The following is a 19,330-nucleotide window of genomic DNA, read 5'->3' on the forward strand; positions in this document are numbered from 1 at the left end:
AGATAACTACGTTTTTTCCATTAACGATTGGCATAGAGGCAATAGGACTGGTTGGCTTTGTGGGTGCCTTTTGCTCAGTCAACTTGCACTGGTAAACTTGCTTGTCTTTACCTGCATACGGCTTCGCACGAGGGCTGACGCTTCAGTAATAGCCTTCACTGAAATACTGTGAAAACCAATTGTTCTTTATACTACACTTGTGTGTAGTATCTACTATTTTTCAGTGTGCCCACATTCCACTCACATCTACATTCATTTTTCAAACAATAATAGTATAAGTATTATGATTGGAGTAGGCCATTACGGTATTGGATGCCTGAATATATTAAATTGAATAATTATACAATTTAACATAAATATCAATGTTTTTCATGTTTTTATTTGAATGAATTGCATCGATCTAGGTAAAATATGTAACTGTATTAGTAGTTAGTTTGTTTTCATTCCTTTCCCACTTAACAAAATCCATATTTGTCGGTCATTTTGAAAAATGTGGGGGCAAATCTGAGGCGCCTACGATCCTAAATCCTATCGGACCCCCTTTGTAAGTTTCTCTACCAAATTGGATGCTTTTATGATTAAATGATCCATTGTTTTGAACATTTGAGCTCAACTGCTCCACTGTAAGGATCTGTTTGGAAGTGTAACTAAGTATTAGTAGATCATAATTAACATAGTTCTAGGCAAAAATACAAAGGCATTTTTTCCCCAGACAGTGTTCAACATAGATGAAATACTTTTGGAATAGAAAAAGCCATTTAACCTCGGCACTAAATTAACCAAATCCTCCCCATTTTACCCATACATCACAGTAAGACTGGGACTGGTTGATTATTCGTTTTATTAATCATTATTATAAGGCAACTCTGGACTGTGCAGACTCTGATGAGAGGACAAAAACAAACATATAAAGTGAGACATTGCATTCTGCTGCATACAAATGTTTAGCACGGTTCTGCTAGAACCTCCTTTTGGGTGCTGAGGCCAAACGGAACAAAATGGAACAGACACTGGTGACTACTAATGCTGACTGAGAAATGCTGCAATAAATCTGTCGTTTTCTCACACACATGGCCAAGAGTACGTTGGGAAAAAAATTGTGGCCGGCGCATAGGATTCCCAAAAGTGCTTAAAAACAGCGGTCTATATTCATACGAAACATAATGTACAACATTTCATCCAGCCATGAGGTCCTGCATAGTTTGACCTTCTCTCCTTCCATCACACACACACATAGTGAACTGTCTTTATGTGTGCAGCGAATGGGTAAAGCTATAACGTCTCAGCACCCAACAGATCTGAGATCAGTCTCGTGAGCTGTGTGTTGATTTATCTCTTAACCCCCATCCTTCTTAGGATATAATTCCAGTTTCCCGCTCCTCCTTTAGACCAATGAGCGAAGCATGAAGTAGACACCAGAGGGACGTCTGCAGTGAGTCACCTGCAACTATCTATTAACCTTTTTTTTTTTTTTTTTAATACAAATGTGATACATCAGACATCCACGTTTTAGAGAGAGGAAGAAAAAAAAAGACAAAAACATGCCCAAGAAGAAAGGACCGGATATTAAGCTCATAGCATGGGCTGCTTGCCTCTAAAAAAAGCTTTGAGTGTAATGGATGAATCATGTGAGACAAAAACGTACCACCACCACCTCTCAATTTCCATACCATAAACAGCAGCATGTGAAACCACCATAAACTGTAAAAATACACACACACACATACACAATTATCTCTCTTTCTCTCTCACACTCACACACACACACACTCACATACACTTTTATCATACGCAATTTCATTTCATTTTGTACAAGACCCTCACTGGTCCAACAATTTAAACATTAGCTCAGAAGCTGCCTGCCAGACTCCTATCTTTGGTTTCAGCCCAGTAATAGTCTAGGCTCTCTGCTAAGACACACACGTTTGCATGAAGAACATGTTAATGCTGCAAATAAACAAAAAAAACAAACAGGTCTCTCCAGCTGCCGGAGTGAGGAGAGAAGCTCGCCTGAGAAGAGGCAGAAGGTATGAAGAACTCCAAGCCACATACGGAGTTATAACAAAGCGTGTGGATTACCCTGAAGCCTGCTCTCCACAGCCCCTAGAGGCCCTGGGACACACAAGCACTGCTGAACGTGCTACAGTCACAAAAGTGAAATCCGTAACAGATGATTTCAACAAAGAAAGATCTCAACCCATCAGACAATCACATCAACTAATTCCTCACAAGTTTTAAGTTGTAGTGCTGAACTAAAAAGTAGTATTATGAAAGTTGGTCACACACTATTCCTGATAACGGAGTAATCCTGCTTAGTGAAATGGCCTCCTGATCTTTGTGTTCCTTGGGTGATTATTTTTTTTAATTCAGGTTAAGCACAAACTATTATTTTCCTCCTCTTTCTTTATATATTTTTTCATGGCTACAGTATGAAAAAGGACTCACGACAGAACCATGCTCTCTATGCTAAACATGTTGTCACCTATGAATTTACCTTGCCTTCAGAAGGGTAGCTTTGACAAATAATTAAACAATCTGAACTACATAGGCAACTACATTGCTTAACCTACTCAGACAAATCCAGATTTTAGAAAATGCAACCTGTGGATACCTGTATATATAAAATAACGATACGCCCATATATCAGGTCCAAATGTAAAGGTCCAAGCCCAGAGTTACTGCAATAGAAACGTGCAGTTGAAACATCACAAAGGCACAACCGTCAGGGCGTACTTAATATTTGAATAGCCAAAGTGTGGCCGCACTCTAAATCACAAAGCACTATTCTGGTGTTGCCCTCCAGGCTACAACACCAGATCAGGGAACTGAAGAACAGAGAGGGAGAATGGGATGAATGTCAGCGCGACACCTGATATGATCTCAAAGAGAAACAAACATGGTCCTCCCTCTAGGCTGCTCACCAGGAAAGGCTATTACGAGAAAAACGTCCAGGATATCTGTGAGAGACATTGTGAGGCTGTGCATTTGATTATGTGAAGTTGATTACCTTCCTCCACTGCTAGTAACCACAGTAGTAGGTATCAGGTTGATATGCATGTAAGCGAGGGCTGGACATGTGAGTGAAACTAAACTATGTGGCCTGCGCTCAGCAGCACCCAGCTTCAATCTCTGCTTAAACTGTGTGGCCTCTTTCTGACTTTCGCTCACACACACACACACATAGCTTTAAACACACAGAGTGTAAGATCAAAATGAGCACAACAGTATGCTAAGGCAACAGGTTTAAAACCCAAGTCCGAACTGCTTTCCTTGCTGTGATGACACAGCAGGTCCCATCTCTTGTTGTCACCGCAAACACAGCAAACAAAGGTCAAGTGTCACGTGCAGGGAGCGTCCGGGGTTAACAATGATGTTGTAAATCACACACCGAGAGATACATTCAATGGTCTAATTTTCTTCTTTTCCACCACAGTCTTTCTCTGCTAAGAGTATATGTGCCCCAGAGAAAAAAGTAAACCCCCGCCCCAAAAAAACTAAACAGTGACACTCAGGCAAACCCCCACACCCCACCACAGTTTGTTTCCTTCTTTTTGCTTTAGTGACAGGGGCCATGGTGATTGCTGCAGTCGCTTTTCCCTTCAGAGGCTAGCAGAAGGGTGGATGGACAAGGCAGTAGCGTGAAAGAGATTGGTCCTGGAATGGCTCTGCCAGTGGTCCCCCAAGATGTGGGAGGCGATGGACAATGCTGGGAGGCTTACAGGAGGACAGAGACACGTGGCCATTTGATAGGACTCATCTTCCTCGCTACCCAGCACCACCGACCACACTCCCGCTGCTACTACACACAGACACACACACACACACACAGACAGACAGACAGACAGACAGACAGACAGACCAGACACACACACACCGACTCCTCAGTGGTCTGGCGTGTCCTTGCTCACTATGTTCGTCTGCTTGTCCTTTTTGGCATGGGCAGAAGTGGGGGTGTGGCCCTCAACTGGGGCATCAGCGGTTTTGGAGGGCGGGTCGAGGCCCTCCTCTGTCCCGATGTTGACCGTGATGTTGGTGTAGAGCGGCTGGTAGTCCCGCGAGACGAGCGCGTACTCCAGCGAGTTCATGCCGTCCTGTTTCCACGTCTGCCGGGTCTTGGCCAGCATGTTGAACCTGTAGCGAAGACAGACAGAAAGACGAGAGATTGAGCAGGAAAACAAAAAGGACAGACAAAAACAAGAGAGAACACAATGAAACACATTTATGTACTGTATTCATTTATGTACTGTACATGTTAATAGAGACATAAAAAAAAACAGTAAACAGACTTTAACTAACTACAGAACATTTCAGACTGACTTTTCAGAGACCTGAAATCCTCCACATATTGTGCTGCTGAACTCCCCTCCCACTAACCACACCACGAGTTCCACTATGTGCTCATGGAATGAGTCACGGGGAAAAAACCCGAGAGCCGGACCATACCTCTCAGGGTTGCGCTCGTTCCCCTCGTCCAGCTTGTGCTTGATCATTTTGTAGCGGCCTACGTTCAGCGACGGGCGAGAGATCACCATACCTGCCAGAGACACTCTGAGAAGAGGAGAGAGGAGAGGGTGATGCAGAGGAGGAGAAGATAAAGGCAACAGGAGAGGCTGATTGAGAGAACAGTCCCGAGTATAAGTATGTGGGCAGCCGTTAGCACGCTCGACCAGTGGGCCGCGGCTGAAGTGCCCTTGAGCAAGGCACCTAACCCCTCACTGCTCCCCGAGCGCCGCCGTTGTAGCAGGCAGCTCACTGCGCCGGGATTAGTGTGTGCTTCACCTCACTGTGTGTTCACTGTGTGCTGTTTGTGTTTCACTAATTCACCAATTGGGTTAAATGCAGAGACCAAATTTCCCTCACGGGATCAAAAAAGTATATATACTATACTACTACTATACTATAGACATGCTATGATATGAAAGGGACTCTGAAACATCAAACATCAACTGGGAGTAGCAAGCTGATGTCTCAGTGGGTCTGATGTGAACATGGGCGATAGCTTCTCACAAGGATTTGAAAATGAAGAGGTCTTTTTGGAGAGAAGAATCATTACTGTTTTGTTTGATTGAACAATTTGGGTTAAACATTTCCTGGGCAAATGACCTTGAGTAGGGGGTAGTGGTAGGGGCGGGGACGCAGAGTTGGGTGTGTTGATGTGGGCACTCCATTCCACACACACACACACTTCCTCACTCACCTGATCCCGATGTCGTCGTCCTCGCCTCCCCAGCCCCAGTAGTTGTTGGGGAAACCGTTCATCTTGAGGTACTGCTGAGGAGTCAGCGCAGACACGCCCCCAAAATACATCTTATATGGCAGCCTGCCCAGAGAAAGTGTACAGAGAGAGGGAGAGAGGTAAAGGAGAGAGGAAGGGAAAACAAGTAGAGTATACACAAATATGAAAAGAGGGCAAGGTAAAGAGTGTGGATGTGTGTGTGTGTGTGTAGGGGGATGGAGAATACACAAAAGGGGCTAGGCAATGAGGTATGATGTGTGCATGATTACGCCATGTCAAACAAAGGGAGGCCTACACCTTCTCCAGGACAGATGACTTGTTAAATAGACATGTACACGGCTGAAAAGAACATGACGCAGGCCCTCCAGAACACAGACACACCCCAGCAGACAAACAGGACAGCATCCTTATGGAGGATTAGTCCTGTTTATATAAAGGAGGCTCAGGGGCGTAGCCAGGATAATTTTATAGGGGGGGCCAGCTGGGTCCAGACTTTTTATTGGGGTGGCACTTGGGAATCAAAACTACTATTTGAAAACTACTCAAAAAGTTTTGAAGATTAGGATGGCCTATTTTAATAATGGCAATAAATTGTGCAAAGCCAACACTGATACACAGGTCAGTTTGTTGGCCACTCCAACATATTTTCCATAAATAGGTCAATGCCAATAAAAAATATTATGATAATGCACCTTACTTAATCAGTTTTATTTAAATGATGTTAACTCAAAGAACAATAATAAATACTACAAATATTGTATGTATATATTTGATCTCATACTGATGGCCAAACTATTTATATTTCTGATATCCACTCCAAGTATTTGGCTGTAAGTAACATGGCTCTGAATTAAGAAGTTAACCCTTAGAACCCTAGACTGTTTTAAGGGCTTTTTCACTACCTTAGAAACATTTATCCTGGTCAATGTAAGTGCCACACACAGAGTCTAGGCTACCCAGATCTGCCACTATTTCATGTATTAATACTTGCATTGATTTCATTTTGATTTTTAAATAATAAATACAAATAGTGCATTATAAAAATTCTTATATTTTGACATGTATCTCACCACTGCAAGCTGGCACATGTGTGCATAGGGCAGACTGTTCTGAATCTGGCAAGATCATTGCCATGGTGGAGGGATTCTCTGGGGCTGAGCAAATGTGAAAAATATGTGGTGTGTGCCTTATGGAAATAAATGCCTTTTTTTTTTTTATTTAGCCCTATGGCTACTCTATTTTTGGCCATTCTCACTACCTTTAGTTATAAGCAGTTATCCTGGTCATTGTAAGTGCCATTGACACAGTAATGAAAAATGCCCTTTCTGCGCTCCACATCTGTGACACGATCTGTGACTGAGCCTGCGCAGTGAAACCACTTCAGATGATCCAGAACGCGGCGGCGCGCCTGGTCTACAACCAACCCAAAGGGCATCGCACCCGCTGCTCATCCAGCTACACTGGCTACCTATGGCGGCCCGCATCAAATTCAAGTCTCTAACGCTTGCCTACAAAGTAGTCTCCGCTCTGCTCCCACCTACTTGAATGCCCTCATACAGACTTACACTACCTCCAGACCGCTGGCCCTCTGATCTAACGACGCCTAGCTCTACCACCGCACGCTCAAGCCAATCCAAACTTTTCTCATCTGTTGTTCCTCGTTGGTGGAACACACTGCCAGTTCCTACAATGGCAGGGACATCCTTTTCCACTTTCAAAAAACTCCTGAAGACCCAGCTCTTTAGAGAACATCTACTCTCATAGCAACACTTACAACAAGTCTTACTGATCCTAGCACTCACCAGCCGTTAAACTGACAAGTAACTGTTAAAATACAGCACTCACCGACGCACTTATTCTTACTGTACTCTAATGTGTTTTTTTTAAACTGTCCTAAAATTGTGAGAATTGTTCTAAAACTTACTGTTTACCATGTTGTTAGTCGCTTTGGTTAAAAAAGCGTCAGCCAAATGTAATGTAATGTAATGTAATGTAATGACACGAACTGATCTGACCTGACTGAACCCGAGTTTGCATGTTCTGTGTGTACACTCATGATGATCCTAAAACAACTTTTTACTGCATTGTCATGAACAAAGTGAAGGCAAAAAGGTGTTTCTTTGTCGAATAAATTGGGATGCAATGTCTCGAATTGGATGCCATGCAGGAATTCGCTAGGATCTCAAAACCGGATTATGAACATGCTTTGCCATAGAGAAACACATGATAGCATTGGATTAGGAACATGCTTTGCCACCACAACACACAAAAACGTGGGGTAAGTCGAGCTATATGAAGTTATTATTTTGATGTCATTTCGTCAGACCGATGCACTTGGTACCAATAGATAGCCCTGTGTCTCCTCTTTCTTCTGATATGCTTGCCATATCTATGCGATCACGGGTTCGCGAGTAATTCAAACGAGAGTAATGGGTGCGCAGGTGAACTGTGAATATGAATCAATTTTATTTAATTACATGATATTTATTTTCATACTTGATCGCACAGGCAAGTGTTTAGTCTCGTTGGAAAGCCCCACTTCCGCTCTGTCACACAATTAAGGTTTCATCTCGCTGCGATGAACAGTTCCGGAGCAATGTAACAAAGAATTCTGGAGATATGTGCCTAATATGCTTGCATTTCACCCGAATTTTATCGAAATATTCTTGTAACAGCGTTCCCGCGGGCATCCGATTATTTTTGATCAGCCCCACACATCAATGTCAGAGCCTAGGCTACCTAACAGGGACAGCCCAACGCAGCTCACTTGGCTATGATTCGTGACACATTCTAACATCTTATTAGCATTAATGTTCCAACTCATCAACTCACCTGTTACTGAGGTTAAGTAGTAGGCTAGCCTAGTCTACTGTCAAGTGTTTTTAACAGATGACTTGAATTGTCCCGCTGCTGCTGCTGCACTAGGCCTACTCACGATGTGATCAGATCCGTAGGCTACACTTCCTGACTGGGCCAATGGTCGTAGATAGAGTGCAGTAATTGGTTCAGTCCCTGCTTTGCAAAGTGTTGTCGAAAACGGCAGCAATTCTTATTTTTTACTTTTCACTGAACGGAGCTGGGGGGGCCAGCAGGGTTGCCAAGCTTTGACCAGTGGTGGCCGTGGCCCCCCCTGGCCACCACGTAGTTCCGCCCCTGAGGAGGCTCCATATACAGTTCAAACAGGAAAACAAAAAACACTTAGATACGGGTTCTTATTTATATAAAAGGACTGCTAGTTGTCAATTAAAAGAGAGCTAAAGTGAGATTTCTTACGGCTGAAGTGAAAACATTCCTGCTCGATTTACGAACAGCATAATCAGTTTGAATCATTCCTGCTCGATTTACAATGCAATCAGTTCTAATCATTCGTGCCATGACAGACAGAGTACACAAAGGCTGCATTCAGATTACAACTTAATGTGCGATTCTGATATCCCACACCGATTCCATTTTTCCGCCTACGTGGACAACCCACACTGATGCTGGTAACTGACCTCCATCAGAGACATTATAATGGACACATCCATCACGGCTGTGAATGGAACGCATACGTCATCACATGTGCCTTCAACAGTACGGTCAACAAAGCTTGTGCATTACAAGGCCACACAAAACACATCTGATCACATTCAGTCAGGTGGCATGTATCTTACCTATAATCTATATACCACTACACATCTGATCACATTCAGTCAGGTGGCATGTATCTTACCTATAATCTATATTCCGCTACACGTAGGACTGTATTCCATAACTGGGGACTTAGATATGCTAACTGACCTTGGTTCGGAAATCAAGTCTGTGTCATAAAGATGTCTGCTAAATATCAGTCAGCTTTATCTTTATGAACAACGTATGACCCCTGCACAAAAAATGAATAAATAAATAAATAAATAAAAAAACAAAAAACCTGTGTCCCATGTTGGCAAAAAAACAAAACAAAAAAACCTGGGCCTCACATGGGCAGAGTCTAATGCCCTGTGAGGTGGAGGGGATATCAAGCAGGTAGAAGCACAATGTACATAGACTAATAGTCTGTGTAGATTACACATTTTTTTGTCTTCCACGATGGTCTTGACCATGATTGACCATGTCAGATTTGGCGATCAGAGAACCCAAAATTCTTGCCACGTCTTGGTCGTAAGATTGGCCACATTACAAGGTCATGTAGCCTATCTACTGTAGCCTTCTCGTCGCGTGTCATCATAATCTCAGTGTCAACACGGGAGTCGTAGGAGATTCCCCAAAAATTCTGACATGCTAGACTTTTGGTTGTGAAGTCGTGGAACCTCTCAGACAATAAATTGCGGGTCGTTGAATATGTCACATTACAAGTTGCTTTCCTCCTTCGGCGTCGTTCTCAACTTTTCATATTCGGGCATAACACTTGAAATTTGTCGGCTACGACAAAATCAGGCTGAAATCGTGTAGTCTGCATAGGGCATAACAAATGATAGGACAAGAGAGACACTGACTTGTAGCCGAATTTGTCCATGGCTATGGCGGCGTGCTTGGGGTAGACGTCGCAGGTGTAGGTGTTGCGGTCATCCTCGGGGATGAGGTCCACATCGTGGAAGAACAGACAGTCCCAGTCCTCCTCGCGCATGGCCTCCCGTAAGCCGATGTTCATCAGCTTGGCCCGATTAAACGTGTAGTCCCCCGCCTGTCCAAACACAGTCATGGTCACGCATTAACACATCTATCTGTCCATACACCGACTCATCCATACACATGCTGCAATACATCCATCGTACATACTGTATAACAAGTTGTTAATGTCAACCTAATAAAATACAAACCCTTAACTAAATAGTGAATAACTGTGGTCAGATGTCACAATCTGTGATCACAAATATATGTTGAGATTAAATTTGATCACATACTTATGAATTTACGGATGCAAACCTACACACTAATTCCTTGCAATATTCCTGTAAATCCGAGCGAGCTCAGATGTGGTCGGTGCTTGAGGCTGAAAAGCCTGGGGATTAGCAAATCTAATCCCAGCAAGGCTGATGAGAGGTAGCCACCCCTGAGAGAGGAGACATGACAGAAAAGCCAAGGGTTTTGCCCCTGCATAATCACTGTGTGTGTGTGTGTGTGTGTGTGTGTGTGTGTGTGTGTGTGTGTGTCTGGAGGTCTTGATCTTTGTTGGCTGTTTACTGACACCGAGTCCAACTCTCACATGTGGCCTTGGTAATACGTCCGAGCACACATCATGCTAGGGCTGGGCTCTGGCGAGTGCGGTGTTCAAACAATATCGTGCTGATGCCATGCACCAGGATACAAAACACTTACGCTAACATGCCTGATAATAGGCTAGTGATCGCAGGCTAGTGATCAGAGGCCTACGCCTATTCTCTGTTGACACTTAATTTGGCTGATACGTCATACATCAATTATTACGGGGGCCATTCTCCCCAGAGCAAGTTGGGTTAAAGTGAGTGTTGTGCTCAAGGGCACAACAGTGGCAGCCATGAATTAGTGTTAATTTCGTCAGACTAGACGAGAGGAAATATGTTCGTCAACGACCTTTTTTTTCATGACTAAGACGAGACGATGACGAGACGGCAGTAATGTCCTGAAACACTGACTAAGACCATCTTAAGACGCATTATTGTTGACGAAAAAAGACGAGACCAAAATGTTTTGCATGAAATAAAAACTAAGATAAAATCTCTCTTCATTTTCGTCTACAAAATGAGAAGACAGAATATCTAGCTGTTATGTTTTCAAAATATTCTGAATGAGTTCATACGCAACAGCTTTCCTGTAGGCTAGTCTACGTGCTGTTGCTGCAACCCTGTGGCTGCAACACGAAACTACATGGAACAAGAACACTGGAGATTTCTACCAGAGTTAGCAAGATAACTACGTAAGCTTTATGCCACAATGCTATAAGTTGAAGCTTCTCTCATACAAATTAACATCCCCCAGAATGTCCATACGAAAATGTTCATAATGTAATGTCAACTATTTAACTAGTTAGACTGATGATGCAAAGTTTGCTAGCAAGTAAGCTAATATGGAAAGTTCGCTAGCAAGTTAGCTATGGCTAAGATGGAGAGTCTGTTTGGGGAATGTGTTGTGTTTGGGCGCATATCGCCATCTAGCGAGGTGGAGTAAAACATTAATACTTTGGCCTATGACAGTGTTTCTCAAACTTTCAGTTTCAGGACCACTTAACTAACCCTAAAAAAAAAAAAAAAAAAAAAAAAAAAAAAAGATTAGACCTACTTCAACAGTAGCCTATAATTAGTCTACACAATAGGCCTACTCACTGAACCACCTTGCTTATTGTCTTTGCACTTTGCTTATTGTGTGGATTCATACTGTGTGATTTAACCTGGCATATCTTACATAGACAGTGTTGCAGAACTGTTTTTACATACAAGTTGGTTCAATATTGCAAACAACTCATCTATATTATATTTTACCATGTCTGCTCGCGGACTACTTGGGATAGCTTGCGGACCACCAGTGATCCCCGGACCACACTTTGGTCTACGAATATGACAGTGGTCCAGTCAAATCTTTTACTGTCTATGGTCAAATCCCAGCCGAGCTATAACTGTAGCTCGACTTACCTGTGCATGTAAATATACTGACTGACAAAAAATCAGAAGGAGTAATTATAACAGACGAGTAGCCCTGTGGACACACAATATTGTTGGAAAATTGAGATGTGTGAAACACTATTTGACTCAAATGGTAATGAGAAATAATTTGTTATAAAAAAAACAAAAAACTAAAATGTGTTGACTAAAACTGCCTAAGATACCTTTAGTTTTCTTTTGACTAAAACGACGAGACTTTTAGTCGACTAAAACTTGACTAACAAAAATGATATTTGAATGACTAAATATGACCAAGACTAAAAAGGACATTTCGTCACAAGACTAAGACTAAGACTAAATTAAAAATAGGTGACAAAATTAACACTACCATGAATCGAACCCACAACTTCTGGGCACTGTACTAGCCCACTGTACTAGCCCAGGTCTTCATCCACTACGCTAGTAAAAAAAAAATCCTCCTCCATGTAAAGTGAGTAAAAGTAGTAGACCAACGGCCAACACTGTAAAGCGAGAAATGAAGTGTGTACTTTACCAAAGCAGGGGCCGTTGTAAGTGGATAAGGAGATTTGGAATTATGGCTGAACACAACAGGCATGACATGTGTCTATTTGCTGCAGTACCATTGGCTGGTGCCAGGAAGCGCTGTTGAGTCACTTGTGACGCAGTGTTAGGGCTGCAAGTCTATGGGCTGTGAGCTAATTCCCCCTTACTATTTCATCACTGCAGCGTGCCTCATGGGCTAGCTGCAACACGCCTCTCATCTGACTAGCTTAATGTGATCCTCTAGCAAGCAGTGAGGGCATTAGGAAAAACCACCACACAGAAATCAAGATTGCGATATGAGCATGGGAAAGACTGAAGCTGGCTGGCTGGCTGGCTGTCTTAAAGGGACAACTCTCACAACAGGGCTCTCACCTGGTGAATGACGTAGATACCATAATTGAGCTGTTGCCTCTGCAAGAATGGATGTAGGTAGTAGAGGAGGAACTTCAAGTGGTGTTCTCGGTTTCTGTGGGGTACAATTATGGCGGTGCGATGCCTGGCCTCACAGTTCGGAGGCTGGTAACGACCTCCCCGAGTAACAAGTGGGTTCCTTCGTTCGACTTCAGCAAACGTCAAGCCCATGGGGAAAGTGACGCGGATTGGTCCGCCTACACACACACACACACACACACACACACACACACACACACACACACACACACAAACACAAGTAAGAGAGAAAGGAAAAAAAAAAAAGAACACAACATTAAGCAAAGCACAAGCTGGAAATAGACCAGGGTTGGCTTAAGGGAATCATAGAACATTAAGACTAAATGATGTAATATGAAGCAAATTCAGTGTAGAGCGACTGCTGACTGCTTGCAGAAAGGCACAGCTCAGGATAAAATGAGTCTTAAATAGTAACAAGAAAAGCGCTAGAATGACTTAAGACATGCTAATGATTAGGGCGGTCACTTTACGTTCGAAAATCGATTGCACAATCGATTGGACCAAACACCACAAGTTTTGAAAACTAAAATAGGGAATCGATTTTAACCAAATATGTACACTATTCATTTTAAACGAATTAAACAAATAAAAAGGATACATGTAACAAAATTCACAAACAAGAATATAAGAATATAAAAGAATTCCTTAGTGCAGTAAGCATTGCGAAAGCTAAAAAGAAAATTCCCACCAATTTTACGCACCGGAAACAGCTGTTTCAATCAGCTGCTGTGCTGCTCGTGTTTTAACCTGTGCGACATGAGGGACGAGTGATAGGCCCTAATAACTTGAGGAGTTCGATGTGCAAATTTTGCAAAAAATTAGCGTACGAATGTCTGTCAGGGAACATTTGACTTTTAAAAACCATAGGCCTGGTAGTCACTCAGTGACTCAGAGTTATAAGATAAAGGCAATACCATTTGTGTCACCTAATGCAAGACAAAATGTTGCTTGCGTGGTTAATTAATAGGTGATTTGATGACGGTTTTCAGCAAATTGGAGTGGCTCAAAGAGATAATGCGCTGATCGGTCGGTCTGGTTCATAGGTATGCGTGTTTATTGCAGGTTCGAATCCATTTTAATGCTATAAAGTGTGCAAAATTATAGCCTTTATTTTACATGTATTTTGTACGAGTGGTTGTATTGTAATGATCATGGGATAGATATTAAATGCGACTTCAAATCAAAACAAGTACTTGTTTGTGAATGTTTGACAACTCTTGCAGCTGTGGTGAGAAACGCGAGCACGCACAAGGAAACCAGTAGGTGGGAAAAACCAGAAGGCACACAACCAGGGTAGGAATTTCACGGCGGCCACGGCGGCCATGGCCGTCGTAGCCCCTTGCGTTGGCAGTGAGGCCCCTTTGAAAATCAGAGGTTTACAGGCAACGGTGGCCTCTTTCAATATTCTGCTTTGCGTCTTACTAATAGCGATTTTTATTTAGCCTGTGCTAAATAAAATTAATTTAGTCTTTAATTTAGTGGAGAAAGTGACAGCGCGCCAAAGAAAGAAAGTGCGTCCAAATTCACCCATTCTCAGTTGAACTACTCGCGAAGTAGCCTGTTCATCACACAGACATCACAAGTATCACACGAAAGAGCTTTTTCTCAGCTTTTAAACGATGTTAGCCGATAATTGCTGTGTTGAATGTTTCGCGAGAAAAGTAAATAATATAATTTAATTTAATCATACATTCTACTGAAGGTTGCGTCCCATGATCGCCCTACCCATTCATCTCAGTGGAATACTTTACGAACCCTTCTTTTAACACATGACAACCCATATATCAGAATAAACAGGAGACCTTACCGAACACAAAGGTGTAAAGCAGTCCCCTGTACAGTTAGCCGTTCCAGAGTAATCCAGTTTTGAATTTGCAGTAAAGTTCGACATACATGGATGTCTCCAAATTTGGGCTTTAAGTTTTACAATGTGTTTAAATTGTTCCACATGATTTCATAACGGGCCAAATACAAAATAAATGTTACAAATATAAGCCTAGATATTGGTAAAATCAGAGGACAGCTAAGAGTTTGTGAAAGTAGCCTTAATGATCACAAAATGCTAAGCATGCATCTAGGCTATTTGAGTTTCTTAAAGCTGAGCTGTGCTTAAATTGTTCAATACATGATTTCATAACAGGCCAAATATAAAATAAATGTTATATATAGCTTAGATATCTGTAAATATTAGATGATCAGATGATTTACAGTTCTATGTTATGTCATGTTTCATGTTTTTGTAATGTTTCATACAGTGATGCAGGTCTGCTGCAGTGAATAGGCTAAATACAACTTTGATCATTTTTATAGACTACTACTGTATAGTTAACTTTGGCCTTGGTGCCCTGACATGTGGCCTTTGTGCCCCCCACCAAATTTGCCCAACTGAATGCCAAGTGGCCTTGCCCCCAGAATGGTGAAATTCCAAGCCTGCACACAACACTTGCAGCAGTAGCCTGCAGGCACGAAACTTCACGCCAATAAATCAGAAATATTGCTGGCTTGCGTCTACAAGTGCCCTCTTTACGTCCTAATGCCTGTTAGTTGTTTGTGAATTGGCCTAGACCTATATTTGCCGTTGAAAATGGAAATGTCTGTAGACATGAAAAATCGATTCAATGAACACTTCACACATCGAACAGGATTTTTTCACAAAAGTGACATCCCTACTAATGATCTGGGTCTGCAGTAAGCCAGTGATCCGTCAGAGGAAGACATGGACATATTCACAACTGTAAAAGCCAAGTCACATAGTACACAGTATCTATGGGAGAGGAGAAAGGCAACCTCTCATGTAAACTCATTTGTTAGCAATACCATGGATGTTTTCAGCTTCAACTGGCTCACTTGAATTCAACTTGGTTGCTAAAAGTTGCACTTAAGATAATTAAAAGGGGTAGCCGTGGCCTACAGGTTAGCGCTTCGGCCTTGTAACAGGAGGGTTGCCGGTTCGAACCCCGACCAGTAGGCGCGGCTAAAGTGCCCTTGAGCAAGGCACCCAACCACTCACTGCTCCCCGAGCGCCGCTGTTGTTGCAGGCAGCTTACTGCGCCGGGATTAGTGTGTGCTTCACCTCACTGTGTGTTGAGTGTGTTTCACTAATTCACGGATTGGGATAAATGCAGAGACCAAATTTCCCTCACGGGATCAAAAGAGTATATATACACTTACTTATAAAAGGTGAATAGGGTAAACTTTTTAAATAATAGATATCACCATGAAACTTATTTATGTTAAGATGAGAAAAAAAATGTATTGCAAGTTTTTTCTATTTTAAGGCGAGACACGGCAGGTGAAAACATCGTTTTTTTCATGCGCTGGTCAATTTCGAGATTTTGGGCTAATTTGATACCTTAGCATGTATTCTTTCACACTACTACAACAACAAAGCACGATTTACACATTTAGGTGTTTATTTCATTACATTTTGTCTACTCGCGTACTGTATATTTCTCCTAAATTCACCAAAAGTTAGTCTTCTAACGTTTCATGCTCTACCGCGACCGTGATACAAAACATAACATGTGTAGTACCGTTGGACAGCTCTGTTTTTCCTGCATGACGTTGTGCTATCCAAATATGGACACTTCCTTTGTAACCGCAACCAATCGCAAAAGTTCAAAGGCGAGTCTAGGCTGAGAACGGAATCTCTTGGCTGTGTTCCAAGGCTGTTCTCAAATTGAGTTTCTCATTTTCCAGTAGAAACATCTCAGCCTATGTAGCACCTATGTACACCAAACTTTCCAGTTATACACTTAGCAGTATTCTGAAGATATTTACAGAGGGATTTGTTAATAAATCATTCCTGGCCTGATTTATGTGACATTTTAATCAAAAATATATGGCAAAAATAGATTTTTTAAAGCTATGGACAGTATATTCTGATTTCCTAGGTAATGAAAGCAGATATCCTGAAATCCCTCTGTAATTTTATTCAGATGTTCAGATCTATCTACCGAAAATATATGCAAATTTGCGCATATTTAATGAGAATGCCTAATTTGCATAATTAAACATTCGAATTTCAAAAACTTGTAATACATTTTTTGTTCATACTTGTGTAAGTAATCAACTGAGGAAGTTTCATGGTGATGTCTATTATTTAAAAATTTTACCCTATTCACCTGTAGTGTCTCGCCTTAATGCGTGGCTGAGAACGATGACGATGAGGTCGTGCGAAGACAAAACCGAAACTTATGTTGATAAACAGAAGTAGCAACGCCTGCAAAGTGCAAACGTCAAAGAATGCAGTAGGAAAAATGCAGACATTTATTTACAGCAAAGGTAGACCCACATGCATTATTTCCTGACTGTTGATGCTGTTTATGGTCAGTTTGTAAAGTTTAGGCGAAGTAGGAAGTAACGTTAGGGATCTCCGATCAATATGATTGGTAAGGCTGCTGGACCAATGATTTAAAAAGTTAGTGCCCGTCACGATGCAAGTGTTGCAAACGTTTCCCTATCGAGATCTGACAGACTCTCTGTACAAATGAAATGTATGTACCAGAGTCTGGATATTTCCAGGCTAGGTCAAAATAATTTGGGAAAACACATATACTTGGGGGTCTGAGTTGGTGAAAACATTTAAGGAACCTGGTCAGGAGGCAGTGTTGACCTGTTACATACACATTTAAGGAACCTGGTCAGGAGGCAGTGTTGACCTGTTACATACACATTTAAGGAACCTAGTCAGGAGGCAGTGTTGACCTGTTACATACACATTTAAGGAACCTGGTCAGGAGGCAGTGTTGACCTGTTACATACACATTTAAGGAACCTGGTCAGGAGGCAGTGTTGACCTGTTACGTACACATTTAAGGAACCTGGTCAGGATGTTGACCTGTTACGTACACATTTAAGGAACCTGGTCAGGATGTTGACCTGTTACATACACTATTCCGGCCTTCGCCGTGCCCGTATGAAGAAAAGGATTGATTTTATTGAAGTGGTTTTGGGCAGAACATCCTTTAAACCAATGAGAGGGACATCGGTCATTTCCTTTCACAGCAAGCAGCGCGACAAACAGCGCATAGGTATTTAGGTGATGAGAACAAACTATGCGCCGTGCTTTTGACCATCATAATTGAGCCCAATGCGTATGCAGCCAGGCAGCCTGCCATCCTTTGTAATGGCACAAACTGGCCCTGAGGTCTGGGAGTCCTGGGTATTAGGCTTCAGAGGGTATGTCATGTACAGCATGCACACACACACACACACACACACACACACAATAACTACAAAAGCTGTATAGAGCATGCACACACTCAATAGCCTTCACCATCTTAATCATTTGTTTCCTCATTCCCTTCAGTCTCATCATCTTCTTGGTCTTTATCTGTATATATTGTGATTGATTTGAGCGGTGGACATCACCCCCTTCACACTTGCAACTAATTTGCAGCATGGCAGCTGCAGTCTCCTTTGCTGCAAGCCTTCAATGTTAAGTTAAAGGTAAACTATGCAGTATTGGCAATTTCCTTACTGTTCTCTTGGTTTTTGCTTCTTTTTCTCTGGCTTTGTCATGACGAATGTCTGAGAAACTCCATCGCTACCTTTTTCTAGCCGGTGCCTGGCGTGTATGTGTATTTGAATGCAGTAAAGCAATTTGTTACACTCGTTATACTTCCTGACAGTGAGGCCGTCGGCCCACAGTTGCAAGGGTGGTTTTTCCGCTCACAGGCACTAGGGGGAAGCGAGACGGCCAACATTCAACCCGAAAAAAGTCATAACCATTCCAATGACTCTGAAGCTGTTAAATGAAGGTAAATTCAATTAAAAAACTTGCATATTAAGCTAAAAAACCTGCATAGTGTGCCTTTAAGTTATACTGTATAATCCTGTAAGTTCATCCGCCACTCAGAGCAGTGAGCTCATTAGGAGCACACACAGTGGCGTCATGCCCATTGAAGTTAAGGGGACATGTGCCCCCTCGGATTTTTCGTCCCTGATAATTTTTTGGATCATAACTTTGTTCCTATTATGCTCCATAATAAGCCAGAGCCTATAACGACTCAAATGTATTCTTCTAGATGTGTAATAAACCGTAGCAAAATAGCTGAAGACCAGTCAACAGCCCTTTTCCTAAAATGTATGCCCATTTCCTGTCTGTGTATGTTCCCGTAACAACTCACACGTGCATTGAGCTCGCAATGTTTTGCTTGTGTTGAACTGTTACAGTTAACTTTAGGCTACAGTTTGAACATGTTGAACTGTTACAGTTACAGTTTAAACAGATACAGTCAATGGTGTTGAAGTGGTAAGTAGTCTAGCTAAGCAATAAAAAGTAGTGGAATTATTTGTAGTTGACCAGGAAATTTTGACTTGATGATCAAATAGTTAGAACTATGGATTTGATGTTGGCCGCGAATTCATAGCATTACGTTAACGTTAGCCTACATGGTGTCAGTATAACGTAGCCTAGGCTACTCTTACAAATATTACGAATATTTGGCAAAGTCTCCTGGTTCAATTGTTTCCAGTTTCATAAACGAGGGTGTTAGATTTGCAGTGACTACAAAATCCA

At 42.1% G+C, this 19,330-nt stretch overlaps 1 protein-coding gene across 2 annotated transcripts in view; it reads right to left on the reverse strand.

Moving 5' to 3' along the window:
* Nucleotides 1-822: 822 nt before the first annotated feature.
* si:dkey-199f5.8 (beta-1,4-galactosyltransferase 3) overlaps nucleotides 823-19,330 on the reverse strand; it is a 42,566-nt gene continuing 24,058 nt past the window's right edge. For both annotated transcript variants that reach the window (XM_048260146.1, XM_048260145.1), the window contains 5 exons: nucleotides 12,730-12,965; nucleotides 9,712-9,899; nucleotides 5,198-5,320; nucleotides 4,444-4,548; nucleotides 823-4,131 (listed from right to left, as the gene is read on the reverse strand). In XM_048260146.1, the coding sequence (XP_048116103.1) occupies nucleotides 3,882-4,131; nucleotides 4,444-4,548; nucleotides 5,198-5,320; nucleotides 9,712-9,899; nucleotides 12,730-12,965 (902 nt within the window). In that variant the 3' untranslated portion in view covers nucleotides 823-3,881. The remainder of the gene's footprint in view (nucleotides 4,132-4,443; nucleotides 4,549-5,197; nucleotides 5,321-9,711; nucleotides 9,900-12,729; nucleotides 12,966-19,330) is intronic.

This window comes from Alosa alosa, chromosome 13 (genome assembly GCF_017589495.1).
Source record: "Alosa alosa isolate M-15738 ecotype Scorff River chromosome 13, AALO_Geno_1.1, whole genome shotgun sequence".
Classification (NCBI taxonomy): Eukaryota; Metazoa; Chordata; class Actinopteri; order Clupeiformes; family Clupeidae; genus Alosa; species Alosa alosa.